The sequence below is a fragment of the Carassius carassius genome, chromosome 21 (genome assembly GCF_963082965.1).
Source record: "Carassius carassius chromosome 21, fCarCar2.1, whole genome shotgun sequence".
Taxonomy (NCBI): domain Eukaryota; kingdom Metazoa; phylum Chordata; class Actinopteri; order Cypriniformes; family Cyprinidae; genus Carassius; species Carassius carassius.
This window is the reverse complement of record NC_081775.1, coordinates 7,766,445-7,793,189: the sequence shown is the minus strand read 5'-3', so window position 1 is coordinate 7,793,189 and position 26,745 is coordinate 7,766,445. Positions and strand designations below refer to the sequence as shown.

The window sequence follows — 26,745 nt, the reverse complement described above, 5'->3', positions numbered from 1 at the left end:
ATATATATATATATATATATATATATATATATATATATATATATATATATATATATATATATATACACATATACATACATACATACATACATACTGTATATAATTTTTATGTTCTTCTAATTTCATTTCCTTTAAATATAAAATATTTTTTTATTTAATTGTAACTGACAAGTCTGGAAACATTCAGATTGCACTTAAATATCTTGTTTTAAATTACATAACTTCCATAATGAAAGTATGCTAAAGTGTACAGAAATGGGACTGCTGTATTAAAAGGTTTTGTGTGCATGAAAGGTGGAGTAAGTTAGAGGGACATCTGCTCAAAAGCAGATTCTCTGTATCATTTGTAGTTACAAAACCAGCAGATGTTGCATGATAAAGTGAAAACTGTTGAACTACAGATCCATTCTGAGAAAGACACACCTAAACTATCACTCTCTCACAGATGGATCTGACCAAAGCTAGCGTGTGTGGATTGGAATGACTATCAGAAGATCCAGATGCAGAATAGCAGATACAGACATAATACATAACGTGTAAATTTCCTTTTATAACCTTTCATTTCAGCTTTGTGTAGGAATCTTTTTTTTTTTTTCGAATCTGTTGAGTTGGTTCTTTTAACAATTCGTTCAAGATGTTTCTAGACCATTTGTGAGGGTTTTTTTGAACTACAGAAATTGAGTTTTTAGTTGGATCCATTCTATCAAATAACAGCAGTAGACAGAATATATATATATATATATATATTTTTTTTTTTTTTTTTTTTTTTTTTAAAGCAGGCCTTTTTTTACATGTCCTGGAACAAACACAGAACATATGAAACTGGAACACATTCATTAAATAGCCTAAAAAGAATTAACATTTACATTTAATCGAAAAACAGGTGTATTACTAAAAGTAAATGTAGCCTATAACAAATGCTGTGCAGGTAGGCTACTTTTCGAACATTTCTGAGTAAAGACTCAAATGAATCAATGAATCATTTTCAACCCGGTGCTAGCTAAATTGAATCGTACCTGCCAAAAATAAATAAATAAATAAATAAATAAAAAATACAAATCAGCCCAGAACTTAAACATAATGATTTAATAACACGAAACTGAGTAGAATATAGCCTAATAATTATCTCCAAATCTATGCAGGATATAATATATATATATATATATATATATATATATATATATAAAAACTCGACCCACATTGTCCCGCATTACTAAACTGTTTTAATGGTTACAAGTTTTAAATGGAGAATGTGAAAATAAAACTTTTTTTGTGTGTGTGTGACTCATTTTGCCATCACGGGTCACATTTAATCGAGAAAGCTGGAGTATTATTAAAAGTAGGTTTATAAATAACCTTTATTACATAACAAATCCTGTGCCTGTGCATTTTGAAAACTTTTCACTAATGACTCAAATGAATCAATGAATCATTTTCAACTGGTAAACAAGTCGTTCGAATGAACCGAATAGCTAAATGGATCGTACCTGAAAAAAAAAGTACAAACAAAGTCCCTTCATATCAGTCCAGGATTTATAATGAGTTAATAAAGATGAAACGGACTAGAATATAATAATTACTCCTAATCTATGCAGAATTAAAACACTTCTTAAAAGAAGTATCACCCTAAAAAAACTCGACAGGAGGAATTCCCACATCACTGTACTTTTTTAATGGTCACATCTACCTTCACACTTTACCGTTCTCATCGCCTGGCGCGGGCCCGCTGCGTCACGGTGACGTCGCGGCGTCGCTGGGATGACGATTTCACTGGTAGTGGTAGTCTAATGTGCGGGCTCGTGCCGCCGTTTCACATCTCCACGCATCAGCCGTGCGTTTAAACCTTCCCAGCGCCGCCCCTCACGCATGGAGTTGCGCACCGACACGGTCCTGGCGAGTCTGGAGATGTCGGAGGTGAAAAGCGACGGCGGATCGTCGGAGGGCGACGCGGATTACGAGAGTTTGCCCGCTCACGCGTCCCTGTACACGCACATGACAGCGGGCGCCGTGGCCGGAGTGCTGGAGCACACAGTCATGTACCCCGTGGACTCGGTCAAGGTAACTCCGCGCAGACAGTAGGGTTTATAACATTCATCAGGGTCTCAAGTGTGCTGTTAGCAGCCCTGGACAGCCCTGTTGCCGTCAAGCTAACTTTTACAACAAAGTTCGGCTCGATCAGCATGGCAAATGACCTGATGACTCAAACCTTCTCAAATCGGTCCGAAACAACAACAACAACTAAGTTAAACCAGCACAGTCGGCCATGCTTATTTTTTTCGCGTGTGTGTGTTTTAAGCACTCTGTGCTGTTTACGAGTTTAGTGCACTTCCTCTCCAGACGCTGCTAAAGCAGAATAACTTGCTACAATAGTGTTTTAACACTCATAATTGCTACAAGCCAATGGCATACTCATATTGTAAATACAAAAAAGAGCACATACTCCGTCATCAAATCATGCATAAGATATCTTAATTGTGCGTTTGTGAACTAAGTAGGAGACTTATTTTGTCAAAAAGCAGTGCTTAATTGCACACTTGTGTTGTATTATAAAAAAGAAAAAAAACACTTAACTTACAGATAATATTAATGAAATAAAACTTAAGTGCACTTAAAGAGAACGTTTATAGCTTTGTTTCCTAACACACTTAAGTGTACTTTCTAAAAGTGTACTTAATAATCATCTCAAATTAAAATTACATTTTAAATATTTTTTTTTAAAATAATCTTTTGACATGCTATAAAGTATACTTATTTTGATGTTGACTACCTTTCGACAGCACATTTAAAATTAATTTTAAATTAACAATTATTTCTAATTACATGACGTGCCAGTTTTGATGGAAATGACATTTAAAATATATTTTAGTTTACCAGAAATGCTTGTCTTTACATCCATAACCATATTTCAAAGACCATAGAATTATAAAATTGCCTAAGCCCTATTTAACAGGGTCAAATACACTCTCAATAACTGCATTTAATATAAATTTAAACTATAATACAATTTTATTTAATTGTAAATAACATCCATTTAATTGTATGTAATCTTAACTTTGAAAGAAATAAAAAATTAACTTTTTTATTATCATAATTCCAACAATTTTCCCTCACAATTCTAAATTTATATCTCACAAATTAAACTTTGTTTCTACCAGTTTAGAGAACAAAAATTTTGACACACAAATAAACAATTGTGAGATATAAACTCAGAATTCTAACTTTGTTTCTTTACAATTCCGGGTTCCCATTTCACAATTCTGAATTCTGCATTTATTCTGAGAAATAAAAATAAAAATGTGAGAAAACATGTCAGAATTGTGATGTAAAAAGTTGTTGTTTAATTCTGCGGCGGAAATGGGCTTCTATACAATTAGCAGTGAAGTATTTCTTTTAACAGTGTCTCCAAAATAAGTACTCTTTTTAAATGTATGCTTAAGTGTACCTCCTTTTCACAAGGGCTTTCCTATAGACTTTCTGCAGTATATTTATTATAAGGATTATCTGCCCTTGAGTAATCTTGGGTTTAATGGGTCGAAGTCATAATGGTGGTAGTTTATGGCTCACCCTTTTCCCGGGGTGTGAACTTATGACTTTGCTGTTAGAAGCTTAGATCTTTGACCACTAGGCCACGGCCTCCTCGAATAGATGAAACAAATGAGTTAAGTCACTGTCAGCATGACTTGTCTTGGTCAGATTCATTATTCCAGATACATTTTTTGAGGAACAAAAGACTGTCTCTGTTTCTCCCCATTGGACATATTTTATCCAGGGTGAAAGTGTTGTCTCATGATGTTGAGAGGAAATACCATGGTGATTTTGTGCATGAGTGTAATGCTAATCTTTGGGCTAGCCTCCTTTCGGTTTTAAAACAACAGTTCATTCAAATATAAGCCTGGCAGCGAGTTCACTAAACGCTGAATTCTAGCTCTGTCTCTTCACAAACCAGTTCTCAGAGTTTGTTGCGGCGGGACAAAAGTGTCCTAACTTTGTCTTTTTGGTAGCTTGTGAGTGAAAGTGATCTGTCACTGTGCCAGATTGAGGTTTGCATCTCTTGTGTGGGACTTGCGTAGGCTATTGTTATAATTTCCTTAGTGGCTTCCAGATTTCACTCATTTGCTGGTCGCCATAGTGCTACACGTTTGAGAGCCGCGTACTACGTGTCTGGAGAGCACATAGCCACAGAGATGCGTCTCATGCCTAACCAACCAGAGGCCCCTGAACTTTACCTGGAAGGAATTGGGCTGTAATTGGTTTGTGCGTTCGTGTGTGTGTGTGTTTGTGTGTGTCTGTGTGTGTGTGTGTTAGCGATGGTAGACACAGAGAGTGAAACTTAGTCACAGATCACAGAGGTGTACAGTGTTACTAGGACAAAGGGTGAATCTTTCTCACGATGGTGCATTAATTCGTTATTTGTCATGACATGGTGAAATATATAAATGTAACACACACAAGTACATATATTAGATGACTGAAACATTTATAAACCTATAATAATAATTATAATAATAATAATAACAAAATTTGATACTCATACATAATTAAGCTTGTAAAGTGCAATGTGGTGCCGCTTCACAAATTTAAGCTTTTCCTTACAAAGAATAAAAGTTTACAAATAAAAAAATACACGTAGTACATTTAGAATTTTTCAACTTTGTTGGAACATAAATGTAAACTTATATATACATTTAAATAAAATAAATACAACTTTATAAATACAAAAAATGTGTTAAACTGAAAAATATAAAAAATTAAATATATAAAAAATAAATAATAGTAGTGCTGCAAACACACTAGCAACTAGCAACATTTGTGTTTGGTATAAATGACACCGAACATCTAAAGTGCATTCTGATTCCAAATTTACATCGCAGTCAGCCAAACATAAAAGGTTTCACTGGTGAGTTTAAATAAATAGACCTTAAATAAATAAATAGTCCACTTTGCTGTTATGGCAAGGATGTTTTTGCTCATGTGAAGGGGATGATGTTTTACGTCTATGTGCGAATGCGTGTAAAGTACAAGCTTAGTTTACATTAAAAAATAAATAAAATTATAGTTTAACATTCAAATACATTGTGAATATGGAAAAATTTGGATTTGTCCTGAACAGTACGCGAGCAATAAACTCCAAAATACATCTAGCCAAACCCGCGCTCACTCCGTCCTGGTCTGCACGCATACATGCACTGTCACAATCTAATGAGCTGTAAATTCCGAATTTTTAAAACAAATTGGGCTACTAATTAAAGAGGTGCATTCAGTGGTATCCTTGATGGGAAACGAAGTAAAATGATCTCAAACGTACCAGGCACTATCTTTATTTCACCAGATTAAATTACATTAAATTTATGCAATTAGCAGATACTTTTATCCAAAGTGACTTACAGTGCATTCAGGCTAGGGGTGGCCGATATCTCGATATTTAAAATATATCGAGATGTTTTTTAAACACGATATGGATTTTGAAATATTGCATGTATCGATATATTGTTTATATTTAATTCTGATTCCGCCACTTGCTTGCTTGCCTTCTCTGTGCTGTGCTCGCCCCCGCTCGCTCGCCCCCCACCTCCTTGATTTTGCACCCCCCCTCCCCCCGTGTGTTCAGAACTAGTCTAAAAAAAACTCTAAAAAAAAAAAAAAAAAAAAAGACAACTGGCTCCATTATATGGAGATACTTCGGTTTTAAATCGTCGGACAAACAGCAGGCAGATGTCTACTGTAGGGCCCTATGATTTCCGCAATGCAGAAAACGCAGACGGAATCGCGGAATCCAGTCATAAAAACGGAATATACAGTTTAACGCGGAATGTCATGGAATTTGTCAAATTTTGAATTAATTAATGAAAAGTAGGTAATTGCACTTACATCAAATCGTGATATGGACTAATAATCTACAAATATTAAGCCGGAAAAGTCTTATTTAAATATGAATCCTGCATGTTCTGCGTGTCTGTGTTAATGAATGGCACAGAAGTGCTGCTTCTTTCATTAACGTTACACACACTGAAGCGCGCTTGATTTCAGCGTCTTTCCTTTCACTAAATGAGGACGTAAACACATGAAGAACATCTCAAGAACTTGAGCATTTGACCGTTTGATTTGAGTAAAACTAGCGTCATATCACATCATAGACTGTAGTATCACATACACAGAACTGTAAACTGTGTAGGTAAACCCGTCAAAATAAAAGTATTTGCCAGAAATCTATTACTATTGTTCAGCAGAATGTACATAGCCCACTACTACTACTATTAAAATGAAACAAACATAATTTTTTAAGGAATAATCACACAACATTTCTTCCATGTTTTATTTTTAATAGTAAATCCCCTTTGTTTACCAAAAAATAAAGTTTGCTTAATTTTAAATAATTAAAAGATAAATTAAATGAATGTTTTATGCCTTCATTTGATAACCAGAAAAATGTGAATACACAGAATTTCAGAGGGGAAAAAACATTTCACATAAGGCTATTAAAAAAATATTAAAAAAAAAAAAAACGAATTAAGTTATTTTTATGCATTTAAATAATTACACATGCTAAAACACAGAATTAGGTAACAATAAAACATATGGTGAAGAAAAAAATAAAAGGTTTCATAGGTCCCTAAACGTAATATTTAGTTTCAGTAGTTTTTGGGGGGTTATTTTTCCTGTAAAGATATCGAGATATATATCGTATATCGAGATATAGCAAAATATATCGAGATATATTTTTTGCTCCATAGCGCCCAGCCCTAATTCAGGCTAACATTTTTTACCTAACGTGTTCCCTGGGAAATTGAACCCACAACCTTGTGCTACTAACGCAATGCTCTACCACTTGAGCCACAGGAACACTATTCATTCATCACATCTATTCATTTTACAGTCCTGCTACCCTCATTTTATTCTAAAATCCCTTCAATTCGGGTGAGAAAGCTTTTTTTTTTTTTAAGCGGCCTTTGCACATGATAACATTGGGGGCTAGTATGTTAGCAAGGCTGCTGCTGCTAGTTTTCGACTATAGTCCTTAAAGTTAACTGCAAGTAAGCAGATCTTTAACCAGCTGTCGCACCAAAAGCCATGTATGCCAGTTTCCAATGGTTCTATGCTATTTGTTTTTTTTTTTTCCACTAAGTGAAGCAACACGTCATAGTTTGCTAAGTAATATATAGTAAATATATGTCCATAAGACTTTGAAATATCTGAATTTAAGCCTTACCTGTTGTTGAATATTCCAAAGGTTTTGGCGTTGGGTCCTTCACATGCGGCAGCAGCACTTTACACCGCACCAATAACACGGGGCTGCCCGCGGACGTGCCTGACTTTAAATCGGCGCCACTAAACACGGATATCGGCTGATGCCGATATATTAAAAAATGACAAATATTGGTCGGCCTCTAATCCAAAATATCTTACATTTTGTTCTGAAGACAAACTAAGATTTTACAGCTTTGGAACAACATTGGGATAAGTGATTAATGACAAAATTTTCGTTTTGGGGTGGAGTATCCCTGTAATGTTGAACTAATGTTGAATTATAAACTATTATATTACCCCTATTACAGGAGATAAGGTTTGACCTTCAATGATTTGCGTGACAGACTAGTAAATCATTTGTCATAAATCCAGAAAAAGATTAGCTTTAAATACTTCCTCTTTTTGTTTTTGCATGGTTTAAAAAAAAAAGTGTCTTCAGGAACAAGGGAAACAGAGATTTGTTAGTGATGTTGATAAGTGACTGCTTAAATTTCATTGGACATTTTAAAGCAGACAAGTGTGCCTTAAACTTTGTCATTGCAGTATAGTTGGTAATTAAATTTCCTGTTGAAAACTAAACAAATGTGATGTTGCAATTCTGGAGACCATGTGTCTGTTGTAGTGATTCAGGCTGTAGGGAAACTGGAAATTCCAGTATGTGAGAAATAATTGGGGACTTGCCAGCTGTACTGTACAAGGCCCGTCATTTTCTAGAAGCACTACTAAGGAGCATTTCAGGACACTTGGTGTGCTTTTCCATATGACCTTTACTCACACACTCTTAATGTCTCTGCATGGACAATGAGACATGGTGCACATGGTGCTTCTTTTTCAAAGTTTAACATGAGATGGCTTTACATTAATTCATTTTCCATAATTAAATGTAGAGGTGACATGAAATTGACCCTATTTATGTTTTCAGCAAATATATCACATTCCACTTTTCTCAATTTAGTCAATGTCATGTTATGCCCAACTTTTGTTTCCCAAAGAAAGAATATTTGGTTTCACTCTAAAATGTCATATTATGGAAGATAATTGCATTGCAAATGACATTTAATATGGTCTAACACCCACTTTAATGTGTTGGTAGTCTGTAGTTTGTGACTGAAATGGATCTTTAACGGATCACATGGTTCTTAGTGTTTGGTAATATTGTGATGCATGTACAGTAAGAGACAGGGTGTGATTCAGAGAGATGCAGCAATAGCAGAAGAACCAGAATAGAGAAACAGGATGAATGACGCTGCTTTTTCTTGCAGTTGCGAGTTCATATCAAGATGAAGAACTCTTTATAAATTATATATATTTTCATTTTGCAAAAACTGATAAACGCCACTTACAAAAAATAAAAAAAGAGCTGATAGCCGCGCATTATTCTCCAAAATAGGTGTGTTTCATATAGGCTTACACTAAATAATTATATTATACTATTTAAACTAGTAGTGTATTCAAACTTTATTTAGGCAACCATGGCGTAGTTTTGAATGAAAGAGTTTGGTATGTAAGCTGTTTATTTTTTATTTGTTTCATTCGTTTTTGAAATAATAATCTACTAATTATTTTTTTAAATGGAGAAAAAAAATGAGGTGTAACTATTGCCTTTATTTTTTCCTCTAGTCTTATATATCTGTCAATGAATTTGTTCATGAATCAAATATTATTTTTCTCTCTGTGCTATACATGACAGAGTATGAAAGTTATAGAACTACTCAAATATGCAGACATCTTTTTTATACTGTATAAAAGAAGAAAAACAATCCTGTCAGTCGTGGTTCCATTAGCCAATAGACCCGTTATCCCGGGTTATACAGGGTTTTTACAGTTAATTCCATGTCCAACAAATAAATACACACACGGCCGGTAGAACCTTATAATTCCAAGGGGATGAAATCTTTGTGTAAATAGCTATGCCTTGTCCCCAACCGTGACCATGTGTGTATTTAATTGTTGGACATGGGATTAACTGTAAAAATAATATAGTAAAAAATATAAATAAAAAAAATGGATTGAAAGTGAAAGTGACGTGACATACGGCCAAGTATGGTGACCCATACTCAGAATTCGTGCTCTGCTTTTAACCCATCCAAAGTGCACACACACAGCAGTGAACACACACACGCACTGTGAACACACACCTGGAGCAGTGGGCAGCCATTTATGCTGCGGCGCCCGGGGAGCAGTTGGGGGTTCGATGCCTTGCTCAAGGGCACCTAAGTCGTGGTATTGAAGGTGGAGAGAGCACTGTACATGCACTCCCCCCACCTACAATTCCTGCCGGCCTATCAACCATGTTACTTAGGGATGCACAATAAATATCGCCCAATATTTTATGCGCATCTTGTCAGTAATGCCGGTTCTGTAATCAGCAGTAAATCTCTACACGCTGCGCCAAACCATGATCATATTTTGCAGATTGTCAGTGAACAATGGCTCTGTGTAGTAAATGTTGCTCCATGTGAAATCACGCACGTGTAGAGATTTACCGCTGATTACAGAACTGGCTTTACTGACAAGATGCATCCCTAATGTTACTTATTGTATCCATATTATAATGGATAAAGCACGGATATGCATCCTGGTGATATTGATAACATATGAAATGTAGGCTATTAAAAAAAAAAAAAAAATAAAGCTTTGATGAACCTGAGATATCTTCTTCAGGGCGTAAATGAAAATAAAAGCTGAAACTTTTTCCACGATATCCTGCAAAAGCAGCACGTTTCAATGAGGGAAAAGCTCAGTGTATTGCGTGTGATCACATCCATATGTGTTTATGATCACAACAACGTTTGTCAGGCATCTACATTGTCATCTGAGGAGATTACAAAGATTAAATAAGTGTTTAGTTTAGTTATAAAATATAGTTAGTTATCTGCTTTTGCTGTAAAACAAACTTTTAATATATATATATATATATATATATAAAACATAGTTTCAATTAACTTTCATTTAATTTAATCACAATGTCACAAATCTAGTAGTCGCTATTGATGCCACTGAAAGCACACAATATTTGATAACATTATTTGAAAAATATTTGAAAAAATTGCATACTTAAAGTTAACTCTTTTTTTTAACATTACTAAAACACAACATTAGTGGCACTTGGCCTTCAAATAACATGCACCTATACTCTCAATGCAAGCATTACTTTAAATTCACAGACAGGCCGAAAATATTTTATAAAACCATCATTATAAACAACAATTATTTAAGCCAATAGCCTATAATATTATATGTATGTAATAAACTGCAGTTCCAGTGGCAAGTGAAAGTTGGCAGCTGGTTTAAACATTGGGCCTGATGGTGGTAACTAGAGAGTATGGCTCCTCATGGCTGATGGGTGGGTCAGGGCAGAGGTCATAATCTCACACGTCCAGAAGGGTGTGAATGTGCTAGAGTGTCTTTTGCATTTGGGACGGGACGTTTTGAAATTGATTAACAGGCCGTTATTTACACACACACACACACACACACACACACACACACACACACACACACACACACACACACACACACACACACACACACGAGTATAACAATACACACTCAAATTCCTGTCATGACTGTCACCCCTCCTCTGTGACAGTTACTTGATAGTAGGGGTGTAACGGTACGTGTATTCGTACCGGACCATTTCGGTACAGGGCTTTCGGTATGGTGCACGTGTGTACCGAATGACCGAATGCAATATTTTGTGTGCGGAACATTGGTACATTTTCGTGTTTCCAAACAAACATATTAAGTGGCGGAAGTCTCCGCGTTCAGCGCAAATCCTGCCCTGCAGCTGATTTTAAGGCCGGTGACACTCTGGCTGCGTGGCGTGAGCGTGGCGTTTCTGCTGCGTGTCAGCTGCGTGACAGCTGCTTCACGTTTTCTGTGTCTTTACACACCAGAATCGTGCCTGACGCGGCACTGGCTCGCTGCTGCTACTGTAGGTGACATAGAGGGAGGCCGCCGACAGACTTTTTTTTTTAACAGACTCTTGTCTTCACGATAACAATATCTATACTTCATGTTGAGCATAAATATAAAGCCTACTGATAAAGGACACCGTCAACAGTATTGACGGCAAAATAGACTATGTTTGACAGGTGCAATATGCCAGTGTGTCACCGGCCTAAGGTTTTCAAAAGGCATCACGCTAGTGTGAACATCACTACAACTAGGAAAAAAACGATTGTAACTGAAACGCAGCTCCCGTCGGAATTTAAACAGACCTTTGCTCTTAATTCCGATCGGTCCAACGCAATAACGAAATCTTAGCAGGTCTAAAAACTGAAACTTGATGTTGCACTTTACACTTTGGAAAAGTTATATATATATTTTTTAAATATGAGCAGGCCTACAAGCTGGGATTGGTAATGCCGCACTGTAATCATAGTTATTTATTTATATTTTTCATTATATTTTATAATATGATATTGGTTTGAGACTGAGAGTATTTTATTTAGTGGAGAACTTTGCAGCAGTATTTTATTTCTTATTCTTTTAATTCTTATTCTTTTCTTATTCTTAATTCTCTTTCTTTTAAAAAGTATTTAAAAAAAGTGTAAACAAATTGTTAAAAAAAGTTTATAGTAATAAACAACCTGCAGTTTAATGTTTGCATTTCTTTCCCTTACTGTACCGAAAATGAACCGAACCGTGACTTTAAAACCGAGGTACGTACCGAACCGTGATTTTTGCGTACCGTTACACCCCTACTTGATAGTAACCAGTTCAGTTTGTTAAAAGGTGCAAAAATTTAGATTACAGCAAGGCCAGTCTTTCCACTTCCTGCTAAAGTAAAGCAAACTAATTTAGCATGGACTAACTTACCTATGCTGTTTTATGTTTCTCATGTCAATCTGCATGTTCATGTGTAATAATATGTGGAAAACATACAATACATCTGTCATTATTGCAAGATAAACCACTTAAGAGTGTTACAGTTTGTTGTAACAAGATATTTATGAATTGCAACATAATACTTTTTATTTTTGTATTTTATTTTTTTATTGCAGTGTCAGAATAACCGTGTGACTGTGTGTTTTGTTTTGCAGACATAAAAAAATGTCCCAAGAAATGTCTTGACGCTGTCTCCTTTTTTAATGAATTATTTTTGCGTCTCAGGGAAAGTGTGTAAACCATTCAGGTCTGGAGTTTCAAATATATTCATAGCATTACATGTCCTATTTAACTATATTTGTTTTTCCTGTGGCATATGTATGTTATTCTGCTTTTTGTTTGCTAAAGCCCTCCAGAATGCACAGAATTGTAGCCTATTCCTGAAATAGTTGAGGAAGTTTGTAAAAGTAACGCAATGTCCGAACTCTCCATAGCGCATTCTCAACAGCCGGTGCGTGACACGTCGTCGTCTTGCTTTACAGTGGATCGCAGACTTATAAGTGCATTACCGCCACCTATCTCTCAAATTGAACATTGACACTCCTAATTGAGATTGTAGATAGCGTTTCAATGGTCTATTTGAGAGAGAGGTGGCGGTAATGCACTCTCAGACATTGTGTGAATCAGAGGTAAAAAGCAATATAAATACTGTTCAGTGTCTTGCACAGACCGATCGTCTTGTGTCTTTACACATCAATCTATTGTCACAAGCCGAAGGATTTAATTTGGTTTTGTATGTGTATGTTTTTTTGACTCCCAAAGCCGTGATTCCCATTCACTTCCATTATATGACTGACAGACTGCAACGGTTTGAGTTAAAAATCTTAATTTGTATTCTACTGAAGAAACAAAGTCACCTACATCTTGGATGCCCTGAGGGTAAGCAGATAAAAATCCAATTTTCCTTTTTGGGTGGACTATCCCTTTAAATCTGTTTGGAACAACTCAGTCCACCCTGATGAATGTTTTCAGGGAGATCTCTCTTGCTATTCCAGGATATTCAAGCTGTTGCTGTTTGATGGCAGGGATTTTATGATGAAAGTTTAGGGCAAGTTAAACACATCTGAGCGTTTGTCTAGTTCTCTAGTTAAGGAAGAGCTAATTAAACCCTTGCGATTAGCTGTAATAATATTGTTTAAAGTAAGCTGTAACCGGTCAAACCAGCCTGTCTAGTGTTTAGGTTTAAAAGGTAGAATAAGAAGGATAATGGGACAAAAAATGGAAAATAAAAATGATTGAAAAAAGTATTTTGGTTTGGTTTAAACTTGTTTTACATAGACTGTATAGACATACTTCAATTCACTCCATTATCTTACATCATATGCATGTTGCAGTCAGTATCTCCTTCTGTTATAAAACAATCTAAAATGCAGTAATGGCTAGATATTTCAGATGTATTGAGGAAATTGTTATAACAAGTTATACTGTATGAGTTCATTTCAGTGAATCATTTGAAATTGTTCCAGAATGATCAGAATAACTATTAGACAATTAGACTGAATCAGAATGATTTTTAAAACATTTACTAATTATCACATGTGGACATGGTCAAAAAGTCTGGGAAGCCAGTATAAAAGGATACTCCCTCCAGAAGTATTGGCAGCAAGAAACTGGTTGGTTTTGTTGCTCAGATGTCTCTTCAAGTTTGAGTGGGCGGTTTTGGGGGCAGAATAAGCTTCAGTTTGTGGATCAGGTTTTATTCTGATAGTTTGGCTCCTGTGGGCCTCGGTCTGTGTATGTTGTGAGGATTCTTGCCAAATCATTCACATTAAACAAAGCATGTTTTTATAACTGAGCCCAAATGCTGGGCAAGCAGAAAGATTGACTGCTTCTATCTCTGTCTACATATTGATGGTATTTCCTTCCCCTTTTGTGTTAACAATTTAACCATCCTTTTTGTTTCTATCAGAAAATATCTATTTTTAGCGTCTCTGTAATTATACTTTTTTTGGTGGAATTGAATAAAACACCATAACATCAGACATTTGTTTGTGGCCTACACAATGCCAGAACTGATCTTCATGATATGGTCTTGTTCCTAAACTTTGGCAAATTTTGTTTCTGTAAGTTTAGTTTTGCATATCAAGTGTTGTTCTTTTTATGGTTGATAGACTTATATGCTTCTGTCTTTCTGTCCACAGACACGTATGCAGAGTTTACAGCCAGACCCAAAGGCTCAGTACCGCAGTGTGTACGGTGCACTGAAGAGGATTGTGAGGACAGAGGGCCTCCTTCGGCCCTTGAGGGGCCTCAACATCACTGTGCTGGGGGCCGGTCCCGCACACGCACTCTATTTCGCCTGCTACGAGCGGATCAAGCTCAGCCTTAGTGACGTCATACAGAACGGAGGCAACAGTCACATCGCTAACGGTAAGAGAAGGGATTATTCTGTGAGGTCTTAAAGGGATAGATCACCCACAATTGAAAACTTGCTGTTAATTTACTCATCCTCAGCCCATCTGAGACAGATTTTGTCTTGAGTAGGACAGTATAGAAGATTTTTTGAACTATTTTAAACATTTTTTTTTTCAAGATGTTGTGGCTTGATATGGTGATGCACATAATTTTCTTCTCTTTTCCCACTTCAGGTGTGGCAGGAAGTGTTGCCACTGTCCTCCACGATGCTATCATGAACCCAGCAGAAGGTATTCTTCTACAGTCAATAATAAATCTTATATTTTAATACTTTTACAAGTACACTGTGAAGTGGTTTGTTTTGGGGTCTTCAAGATAGAGGTCTGCACTCCCGCGGGACCCGCGGGTCACGACGCAAAACAGTGCGGCGCGGGACAAATTTTGAAAGGTCATTGCGGGCGCGGGCGGGATGATCCGGTGCACTTGCGGGTGCGGGCGGGAGGGATGATACGCTGCACTCCCGCAAATTAAATATTAGTGTAAAGTAAAATATATAAATGGTTAAAGTAGCGTTCATAATTTGTACTTGTGAGAGAGATTCTGTTTGTCAGCAATAAAAACGTTTTAAGCAATCTAAACTTGTGAATCAAGGAAATTATAGCATATTTTCAATTAAAAAAGCAAAATTTAATAAATAAATTAAAAAGTTGAGTAATTTGCGTCACCGGATAGGCTACTGTCGGTAGTTGATCATTTCTATTGTAAAACAGTCAAATATTACATTATCTACTTGCATTTTACCAGGCATTCGTTCGCTTCTTTAATCATTTTGACATTGATGAGCTAGACCGCTGAACTTTTAGTCATCCTAACAACAAACAGAGCATTGCGTAATGTAGTGCATCAGAGCAGCATCAAGAATATCAAGTGCGCAACGCTGCTCAACGCTGCAAAAAAGCACATTGCTTTAATGCAAAATGGAAAAATATAAATAAAACTGTAATATGCACATGATTAGGTAATCACGGCTGCTGTAATCTTATTCACATTTCTTTTTCTGATTAATTGTTTTGCTCTATGAGAGACACAATTTAACAAAATTATTCGGGGCTAAAAACGTCCTAGCGCCGCCCCTGATCCTGCCTGCCGTCTTGCGGGCATTTGCGGGCGGGAGCGGGACATAATATCACAGATGCGGGCGGGAGCGGGACTAAAAATGACAAATCTTTGCGGGAGCGGTACTAAACACTGCGGGAGCGGGACTGAAAATTGTGTCCCGCGCAGGTCTCTACTTCAAGATTACGCCCAAGAAATTCCACATTTCATTAACAATAATTTTATCCAGGGATTCATATTTTAGTTTTACAGATTTACTTTTTTTTAAGTTATTTATTTAAATAAGATTTTCAACATCTGCATTTCCTGCATTAAGCCCTATGAGAAAATCCTGGTCTAGACATTAGAAAAATATGTATATGAGTTCTTATTATTATATTATTATTAGAATTATTGTATCATATGTAATTAACAGTTAATATAAATTTTAATGAGCATGGAAAAAATAAATTGCAGTGAATTGACGGTTGGCTGAAATAGCTGTGGTCTTGGTGAATAGTTTTTTTTTTTTTTTCTAATTATGTGTTTCTTTCTTTAATGGCAGATTTCAGTAAAATACTAGTACAGTAGATATAATGCGAACAATATTGCTGGATTAAAATAATTTACAAGTACAGCCAATCAGACGCTGATATTGGCCAATGCAGAAAGTTTCACTATATAGTGCTGCAATAATGATGTATTTTTGTAGGCCAACTCAGAAGTTACTCTGCTTCCCTCAACAAAAATCCAATAGGAATTTCACTGGATTCTTGGATTATTGCTGAAAATAAGCTCCATGACCAACAAAAATTCTCACATGACTATCACACGTTTTGTTCATTGTGATATTTTTCACAAATGAACACATTTACTGATGTATTTCATGTCGCAGAATAAAACATGGAAATATATTGAGCTTGTTTCAAACAAATACCTTATTTTAGGCAATTAAACGAAAAATCCAATCAAAAAACTGAACCGGAGGTGCTAAAATGCAAACTTGTTTTTAGGTTTTGGCCTACAAAAATACATCATGTCTTGACAGATGTGTTTTTAATGAGCAATTACAGTATATTACTAGCAAATATGATTTGAACACAGTTGCTGAATAAAAAAAAAAAAAACCTTAACACAATGTTTTTTGTATTATTAACAGTGTTGGGAAGGTTACTTTGGAAATGTAGTAGGTTACAGATTACAAGTTACCCTTATACAAGTTGCTTATGAAACAATCATCAACAAATACACTTGTGAAACTCTGTTGCTGCCCAGGAAAACTAACTGCATTCACTGTTTACGTAATGCAAGGTTCTTTGGGAAGCTGAACAAAGTTATCTTTCCCTTACAACCAAAAACACAATTCTTTAGAGAATTGTCCTTTCACCTTGCAGCGCTGCCAAGTGAAGCGTGTTAATAGGTGTGCTCTTGCTCTCTCTCTGGTCGATGCGTGCACGCTCTTCTGGAAAAAAAGCCCATACAAGGACATCCACCATTCATGATGTCATGAAGAGTCATGATCGAAAAAAAAACTTTCCAAAACCCAAAAGTGTGTATTTAGCACAAAAAATTGGGCTATATTTAGCACAAGAATCCAACCAATCCCTAGGCCTCTAACAATAACACATTTTGCTGGATGATAAATTGCCCAAGAAATTATTGCGATAAACGTTAATATTGTCGTTCTAAGACCAGTTTTAACTAATATAATGATAATGGCATAATAATGCAGGTACACCTTTTCAAAGATCAATAAACTTTTATTTCTAAAGAATATTCAACACTGAAAATGGAAAACATTTTAAATATCCACAATAAATGAACAAAAAACAAAAAAAAAAACTATAAAAGCAATGGACTGTCAGTCTCTGTTTAAAAATGCACTTGAATAAATACCAAAAACAATCAAAAACAATAAATGAAATGGATGTAAACAAAATTGCACTTCAGAAAATGTTTTACATTAGGCTCAGACATAAATAGTGCCAGTTATGACCTTTGTAGAATATCGGAAGCGGAACACCGAATTAGCGAGACTGAGGTTAATGTGGAAAAGTTACAGAAAACCGTTAACGCTCTGGGATGTCAAATTGCCATGCTCACCTCTGATTTAAATGACTTCGAGAACCGCAACCGTCGCTGCAATCTCCGTTTAGTCAACTTGCCTGAAAAAGTAGAAAGAAAAGATGCGGTAAACTTTTTGGAAAAGTGGCTGTTTGATGTGTTTGGAGCATCTACCTTTCCAAGTCCAGTAGTCATTGAAAGAGCACACAGAATCAGCAAGCCACTGACAAAGCTGCAACCTTACCCACAAATCCTGATCATGAAATTCCTTAATTTCCACATCCGACAGAGAGTGATTCAAGCCACCAGGGAGATGGGAACAGTGAAGTATGAGGAACACAAAGTGATGTTTTTCCCAGACTTCTCAGTAGCGGTGAGGAAACAACGAAAGGAATTTGATGATGTGAAGAAGCATCTCCAGACATTGAACATCTCATAGAGATTTGTTTATCCAGCCAAACTGAGATTGCTGTATAAGGGTCAGTGGAAGATTTGGGAGATGGCAGGAGTCATTGTTTAATGGCTGTTTGTGGATAGGCTGATGCCTAATGTTTTTTTTTTTTTTTTTGCTGGCCAAGGATGGGTTCCTAGTTGTAGGACCAGACTATCCTGTTGAAGAATCTTTGCAGTTTGGTGGGAAGGGTATGCCATGGTATGCAAAAGCATAGCTCAGTGCATTTAAAGTTTTTTTTTCCCACCCTAACAGATTTTTATTTTTATTTTATAATTTATTTGTTGCTATCCATTATGTGTATGATCATAGGAATGGTGCTGTTGTAAAACATGTCAAGTGAATAACAGATAACATTTATTTCCTGGAATGTTAGGGGCCTAGGTAAACTTTCCAAGTTAAAACAAGTCATTACTAGACTTAAGCAATTTAAAACACCTATCGTGCTGTTACAAGAAACTCACCTTTTATCCGGTGAACTATTAAAAATACGTAGAAGGTGGCTGGGCCAAGTATTCTCTGATTCATATACATCTAACTCAAGGGGAGTAATGTTTTTGATTCATAAAGCCATTCCATTTAAAATGTTAAAAGTAATTCCAGATAAATCTGGTAGATATCTGATTGTACAAGGCACTCTTATAGATAACACAATTACCCTTGTGAATGTGTATGGGCCCAATTCTGACAGGCCAGAATTTTTCTTAAACTTGTTCTTAACTTTGGCATCCAAACCTGGAAATTTAATCATAGGATGTGATTTTAACATAACATTAAACCCAAATTTAGATAGGTACAACAGTAAAGACACAGCTCACATGCAAAGTAGGAAAACACTTCATAGTTTCATAAAAGAACTTGATTTATGCAATCCATGGAGGAGAAAATACCCCAACAAAACTGAATATCCATGCTAAAGTTTATCACTAAAATCATATTTTCACTAATAGACTACTTTTTGATTTCTAATAATTTATTTCACAAGATTTTTGACTATTCCTATGAGTCTATTGTGATTTCTGATCATTGCCCAGTTAAACTTGTAATATAGCATGTCAAAAACTATTAAGGGACCTTGTAAGCACACATTTTATGAATATGGAGAGAAGTCAGGCAGACTTTTAGCGTGGCAGATTAAACTAGATTGTATTCAAGTAAAGCAATAAATAGCATTTACACAACAGCTGGAAATCTGACTTCAGATCCAACGGAGATCAATGAAACTTTCACCAAATATTTCCAAGCATTATATACTGCAGAATCTACAAGTCAGAGTATGCAGCAAAATATATTTTTAGATAATCTCAAGTTCCCATCTATGGACCGTGAAGCCAAAAGACAAATGGACGAGACCTTTACTAGTGAAGAAGTTTTAAATGCTATAATGAAGATGAAAAGTGGTAAAACAGCTGGCCCTGATGGGATACCAATAGATATATACAAAACCTTTAAGGATAAATTAGCGATTCCGCTATTAGAAATGTATAAAGAGTCTTTACTCGAGGGCTGCCTTCCCCTTTCTCTTAGAGATGCTTTAATAACACTCATCCCCAAACCTGACAAGCCCCAAGACAGATGTGAATCATATAAAGCAATTTCTTTAATGAATTCCGATGCCAAAGTTATAGCCAAGGTTTTAGCCCTTCGATTAGAGGATAACATGCCTTCCTTAATAGGAATTGACCAAAGTGGTTTTGTCCGAAACAGACAGGCCTTACATAATATCATGTGAATACTTAATATTGTTTATGAGAAGAATGGCTCTACAGACTCGTGTATTTTGTCGTTAGATGCCGTTAGAGTCGAATGGTCTTATTTATTTGATGTACTCAGACGTTTTGGATGCGGTCAGAACTTTTGCCAGTGGGTAAAGATTTTATATCATAGCTCGACAGCAGAGGTCATTACAAATAATTTAACATCCAAACCTTTTAATTTATATTGCGGGACTCGATAGGGTTGTCCACTCTCACCATTATTATTTGTAATTTCCCTGGAACCCCTGGCAATTGCGATTAGAATGTGTCCAGGTATAAAGGGAATTGAAATTACAGGCCTAGAACATCGGATTTCCCTATTTGCAGACAACATAATTGTTTATTTAACTAAACTTAAAGATTCAATACCCACTATTAATAATTTGATTAATGACTTTGGAACATTTTCGGGATATGAAGATAACAAATCAAAAGTCATCTATACTTTTTCTTATAGAGGAAGAAAGGCTGAATCCAACAGTTCAACATCCCTATAAAACCTCTATCGATGGATTTAGATATTTGGGAATCAAAGTTACTCCACGGGTGGAGGGTCTGATTGCATCCAACTACATGCCCCTGATAGCTCAAGTATATGAAAGTTTAAATAGATGGGTGTCTCTCCCTCTCACCACTATCGGAAGGGTGAACATCATTAAAATCAATAGACTCCCTAAATTTCTATATCCGTTTCAATCAATCCCCCTAACTAAATTTTTCAAATATAAATAAGACATTTGTTAAATTTATCTGGAACAAGAAACACTCCAGGTTTCGCTTATCGCTTTTGTACCTTCCATTCGAAAGAGGAGGGTTACAACTCCCTAATCTTTTATAGTATTTTAAGGCAGTCCAACTGAGAGCCACATGTTTCTGGTTTGCTAGTCCATCTCATACTCCATGGGTTCAGATTGAAAAAAAAGGCGCAGGAGAATTGAGTCTTTATACATATTTATACTCTGACTCTGGAGACTCAAACAAAATACAACTAACCCATTTGCTAAAACCACTATTTCAGTATGGCACGAACCACAAGGCTTGATCGTGCCTTGTCAGGGCTTCCTCGGGGCCAACGACCAGGGTTTTTTGGCCCAACAAAACCCTTGAGGAGTGGTTATGAACAAAGGCGGAGTTTCTCCGCATCTGGAGAGCGTCAGCGCGGATCATTTCAGAAAGCTAACATCTATAACACCAACATTTTAAACTTTAAAAAGTTTTGTGTTTGAAATAACTTGATCCGATCCGATATGGATTATAATCACAATAAAAGGCAGAAATATTTAGAAGGGATGCAAAAGACTATGCAAGCTAGGTATAAACGTTACCATAGTAAACATGGTAAATATGACCGCTGGAGAAATCAGACGTCAGCTTCTTATTCTCTATCACGATCCTGTAGTAACATATTTTATCTGTCATAAGTCTCGTCTCGAGAGTTTAGCTCCCCGTAGCCTATGTCATAAAATTTAGCCTAATGTTTTTTGTTCGGGAGCTTTCATAAAAATAGAAATATTAACATTCATTCTAAATGTGATGTGTGTGACTACAAATAAACAGAAACCGTCTTGACTGAATAAGCAGGGTATTTTCATAACGGTCAGCGTTAAAAATAATAAATAAAATAGAAATGCATTTATTTCTGTGACAAATTTTCAAGTCTGATAAATTAATTAATTATGATCAATGTATCACTTATTATAGTAAAACATTGATGCTTTTGAATTTGAATATTTAACAAAGCATGCAAACAAAAGGCCGCTGTTATCATGTTCGTTTTGTGATCGTGCATGTTCCAGTGATTTATTTCTTATTAGTTTTCTGATAACTTCTCTTTGTTGGTGAAATGATGGGATTGCGTGACGTTGTTCTTGAGAGGCGTGTAAAGGGCATGTTTTAGTGACGCGCAGCGGAGCTTCAGGCGTGATGATGGAAACCCTGCGCTATTCTGGCCTCGGTGTCGGCCCGTTTTAAGCCCTGGCTCGCACTGGCCCAACAGTGGAAAAGCGGCTACTGCAGGAACCCCAGGGTTTTTGTAACTTGAGTTTGCAAAATCTTTGCACTCACATACAAGCATGTGTGTGTATTTATATATATATATATATAATTATACACAGTGAGAGTACACACACATTTATTATGTAAATACAAACTTTTATTTTGGATGCAATTAATCATGATTATAATCGTCTCAGCCCTAGTTAGAATATAGCTAGCATATATAATAAAATATAATTAAATAAGTTTAGGCTATGCATAGTGCCTAGACCTGCCAACAAATGCTTATTGTTAGAAGAAAACAAAACAATCCTTAGACATAGACCAATACTGACCTCAATCACACCGGCTCCCTCGTGCCAATCTCCTGCGGCTGCTTCTCTTTCTCTCTGCTAAAATACCTCCAAACATCCATCTCATCTGCTCAGTGAATTGAAGGATACAACTGTAATAGCATTAACAGGGACCCTATGACATTTAGTTTTCAGTGACCACGACATTCTATGGGGGTTGATATTGTTTTAGAATATGCCTATTATAGAGATGGGTTATATTATTGGCAAAGAATAAAGAGTTGTGATTAGCTTGCTAAGTAAACCATTTCTTGTATTTTGCTTGTTCACTCTAGCTAGACTATAGTTTTCCATAGCAAACCAAAATATCCCCTTTCCTTTACCTCTAAAAAACGTAGCTAAAGGTAAGCAGGTAATTAAAAACAAGGTACAATTTCACTCTGTATCACGATATTTACCAATCTTCCTTTCGCCATTAGCGTGTGGTAGGGTGCATAGCGAGTTTAGACCAAACTAGAGTAACGACAAGACAAGATGAATCCTCCAGTTACTTGCAGCGCTCCGGTCTGCAACGCTCTGAAATCTGCCAGTTCACACCAACACAACGAGACGGTGCGGTGCATCATCTTGATAGCACAACCACTCTTTGTACTTCTTTCCAACTTCCGACTTTTCAGCTATTTTTTGTATCTGGATATATATCATTTGTTTCGTCTAAAAATGAATGAGGATATGGTTGTTGATAAATCAAATTGTTATTGTTGTTCTTATCATTTAGGGGGGCTTAGGAACATTTCGGGGTAGCTTCAGCCCCCCTAAAATAGGCCTAACGATGTCCCTGGGCTTCTGTTTTTAAAAACTAAACCTTTGCATAGCAGTGACAAGTAACACTGGCATCTAACAATGCCTTGGGAAGAAAAAAATAAAGCATATACATAAACCTAAATAGCAAATAAGAGTTATTGAATAAGCATGTGTCCTAAACTCCTGAAACATTTGTCTCATATTTTAGAGCAGTCAATGCAATTTGGAAAAGTAATAAAAAAATCTGTGTGTGAAAGTATTCCGATGTAACCCCCTTTGAAATTAACATTTTTGTAAGTGACTAATTTAAAGTGTAACTAAACCCCTGGTCAGAGCCTGACTCCACCCACTGACAATATTTGAAAAATGCTGAAAAGTGGGCAGATCACAGCGGAGATAGAGGGGACGAACCTAGGGCGGGGCTGAGCGAGTGCGGCGTGATCCTGAGACCCGCAGTGACGGATTGATTGACAGCTGCTGTCAGAGACGCTAAAATGGAGAGTGACTGTAGTGACGCAAGTAGCTTTGCAACAGAGCGATCGTTTGAAGTAGAGGACTTTTCTCCCCCACCTTCACCTGAAGTGGAGGGTGTCGAGGTGTCTGTTCATATTAATTCCAGCCACTGGCTCAAACTGCGGTCTTAACTCCCGCACCGCGTCGCTTTTCAGCACGAGCTGTGTGGAGAAGCCCATTTCCACCTCCATTGCGTTGGAGAAGCAATCCCGTGTAAAACGCAGTTTGCACACTCGAGCTCTGGGCGGGAACTCACGGTCTTCCAGGCCAAGTGCATGCAACCACTGGCGCTTAATTTTAAAGTCTGCTGGTAAACTATGCAGTCCAGCAGTGCTGTAGCAACCAGCAACACAGCTCTGTACCATCCTGACCACTGTACTAAATACAGATAAATCTACGCCAACTTGAAGATCTAATTAACTATATAATTGCTATGCTAAAGAGATGCTATAATAGTCTATCCTGGTCATTACCAATACTCGCAATTCCAGCTCCTGACTCACTACAGTGATTTTGATGGTTTTATACTGCCAAGGGCGTGGTAGCTCGTACCAAGGGGCGTGGTGAGCTGGAAACTGCTTACGTCACTTGCCACCGCAACATCCAATAGGAAAAATCAACTGCAGTAGCCACCGTTCAACCTGAAGAGGACAGCACTCACACGTTTTTACACCATATATTGTAGAATTAAAACACTTTATACTCAAATGTCAAAAAAGTTACTCGAATCAATGAACAGCACTAATAAAGCCCCATTCTTATAGATCATTAACTAAAAAAAGTTGGTTTAGGGTTTAGTTACTCTTTAATCACACACAGATTACGGTTACATTTATTTTGTAGTTAAAGGTCCCATGACATGGATTATTTCCTTTTCTTTAAATGCTTTTTAATGTTTCCTTAGGTGTACTTATATTGTTAGTATAATTTTTACATTTAAAATTTAGAAATAAAAAGCGTTTTTTATATCCTGATATTAGCCCTCTGGCTTGAATGCTCTGTTTGAAGGGGCGTGTCTGCTGTTAGACTCAGAGTAAACGACAACTGTTGTGATTGGCTGACATCTTTGCATTCGAAATGCGTATTACATGTGGAACCCCTCTCAAATAAATAAAAAAAATAAATAAAAATACAGCTGTCGAGATTAACGAATCGTGAATTTGTTGATTATATAATTATTTTTTCGATCTTTTCCCATCACATGAAAGGCTGCAGTGATGAGTATTGAATAGACAGAGTCTGTTTATCGCGTGAATGCAGTCATCTCGTCATTATTGCAACACGTTTTCTCTCACAAAATGCTTTCACCACAACTAACAGCAAACGCATGAATACAGTAAGAGCTTTGTTGTGCAGCATAACAGCGTCATTCATTGTAACGGCAGTTTGGGCAAGAGTGCAGATATCCTCGCGATGTGTGACAGCTCCGAAAAAAAAAGGGAGCGTTCTTTGATCGCTCTCTGTAGTTAAATCACAATTTAAATAACAGATTTGTTTCATGCTACTAAGAGAAACAACGTGAAGTTGATCTTTTAGTCACTGGCTTGATTCACTGATGCATAAACAGTATTAAACGATTTAGAAAGAAAGTCTGTGTGAACTTGAATGATTAACTACACATCAGAAATCACTGATCACAGATCAGGCATTAATGAACAGGGTTACTCACTGTTTGTGCCGGTGCTGTCGAATCCATATCATAAAAGTCTGTTTGTAAGCCTTTGCTGACATTGCGACTGAATTATATGTAAATATTTGGGCGGGCAAAGCAGAGAAAGGGGAGGTAACATTTCTCTTTACAACGTCACAAAGAGGAGATTCCAGATCAGCCCGTTTGAGCTTCCATTTTGTCAAAGACAGAGAAACATAGCAAAATCTCGATTTACACCAATTAAAATTTTTTGAAACTTGGGGACCATATACAGGCCAGGGGAAGTCATATTAATGTTAAAAAACCTCAGAAAGTGAAATTTTCATGGCATAGAACCTTTAAATTACGATGTTCTGTTACATGTAACTAGTTACTTCCCAACTCTGATTATTAATCATGAAAATCATGGTTCATAAGCATAGAATCACCTATTTGCATTCGCCAGAGAGTGATAAGTACAGTGAATATTTAAATTTGTTTGTAAAGTTTCACATGAAATCTTTCTCACTGTCTCTCTCTCAGTGGTGAAGCAGAGGATGCAGATGTATAACTCTCCGTACCGCAGCCTGTATGACTGCGTCCTGACGGTCAGTCGCAAGGAAGGCCTGGCCGCCTTCTACCGCAGCTACAGCACTCAGCTGACCATGAACATCCCCTTCCAGGCCGTCCACTTCATCACTTACGAGTTCATGCAGGAACATTTTAACTCCCAGCGCCAGTACCGGCCCGAGACGCACATCCTGTCCGGAGCGGCAGCCGGAGCAGTGTCTGCTGCTGTAACCACTCCGCTAGACGTGTGCAAGACACTGCTAAACACTCAGGAGAACGTGGCGCTCAGCTCCGCACATGTTAGCGGACATCTCTCTGGCATGGTCAATGCGCTCAGGACAGTGTACCGATTGGGCGGCGTGCCGGCTTTCTTTAAAGGCATCAGAGCACGGGTGATTTATCAGATGCCGTCTACGGCCATCGCCTGGTCTGTGTACGAGTTCTTCAAATACTTTCTGACCCAACAGGAAACACACATCCAGGAGCTGAGGAGAGATGCTCACAAGGCCAGCACTACATGAGTCCCGCTAGCACTGAATCCGTTCAGCCCATCCAAAGAGTGAGAGTGAGGATCAACGGAAGACGCCTTCGGCTCAAAGGGGAATGTAGACGCTCATTTCTTATGCAGTAGACATCCCAGCAGCTTCTGTGTTTGTTGCTAACGTATTAATTTATTGGAAGATTTTAATGTTGTTACAAGAATGTATGGATGCTCCACAGTACAGAACGTTTCTTGTAAACATGACGGAAACAGGAAGGTAAAGATGAGTCGATGTTTTGTTTGTGTTCTCACTTGCATAACATATTTATGATTGAGCGTGATGGATTTGCGTCTGTATTTATTATATGCACACTCACCGTCTGCTCAGTGACACAACAAACCAGTGTGGTAGAACATTTCTTATTTGATTTGATTGGCTTTTATGGACTTTTTAATATTTGAGAGGTTCAGGAAAGTTTGCTTTTAATATTTTATTATTTTTGTTAGTATTTTGTAATTTAAGACATTCCTGAATTGTGTTGCTCAAGATGAATGATTTTTATTATTATTGCCTAATCATCTATGAAAGCTGCCTGAGC

The 26,745-nt window shown here is 36.9% G+C and overlaps 1 protein-coding gene across 1 annotated transcript; it reads left to right on the top strand.

Annotated features, from left to right (window-relative positions):
• The first annotated feature begins 1,721 nt into the window (after window positions 1–1,721).
• On the top strand, window positions 1,722–26,443 carry LOC132097439 (mitoferrin-1). The gene is made up of 4 exons (XM_059503153.1): window positions 1,722–2,058; window positions 14,280–14,508; window positions 14,727–14,783; window positions 25,639–26,443. Exons 1-4 carry the CDS (start codon window positions 1,867–1,869, stop codon window positions 26,184–26,186), a joined length of 1,026 nt encoding a protein of 341 aa, XP_059359136.1. The 5' UTR covers window positions 1,722–1,866; the 3' UTR covers window positions 26,187–26,443.
• The last annotated feature ends 302 nt before the right edge of the window (window positions 26,444–26,745 follow it).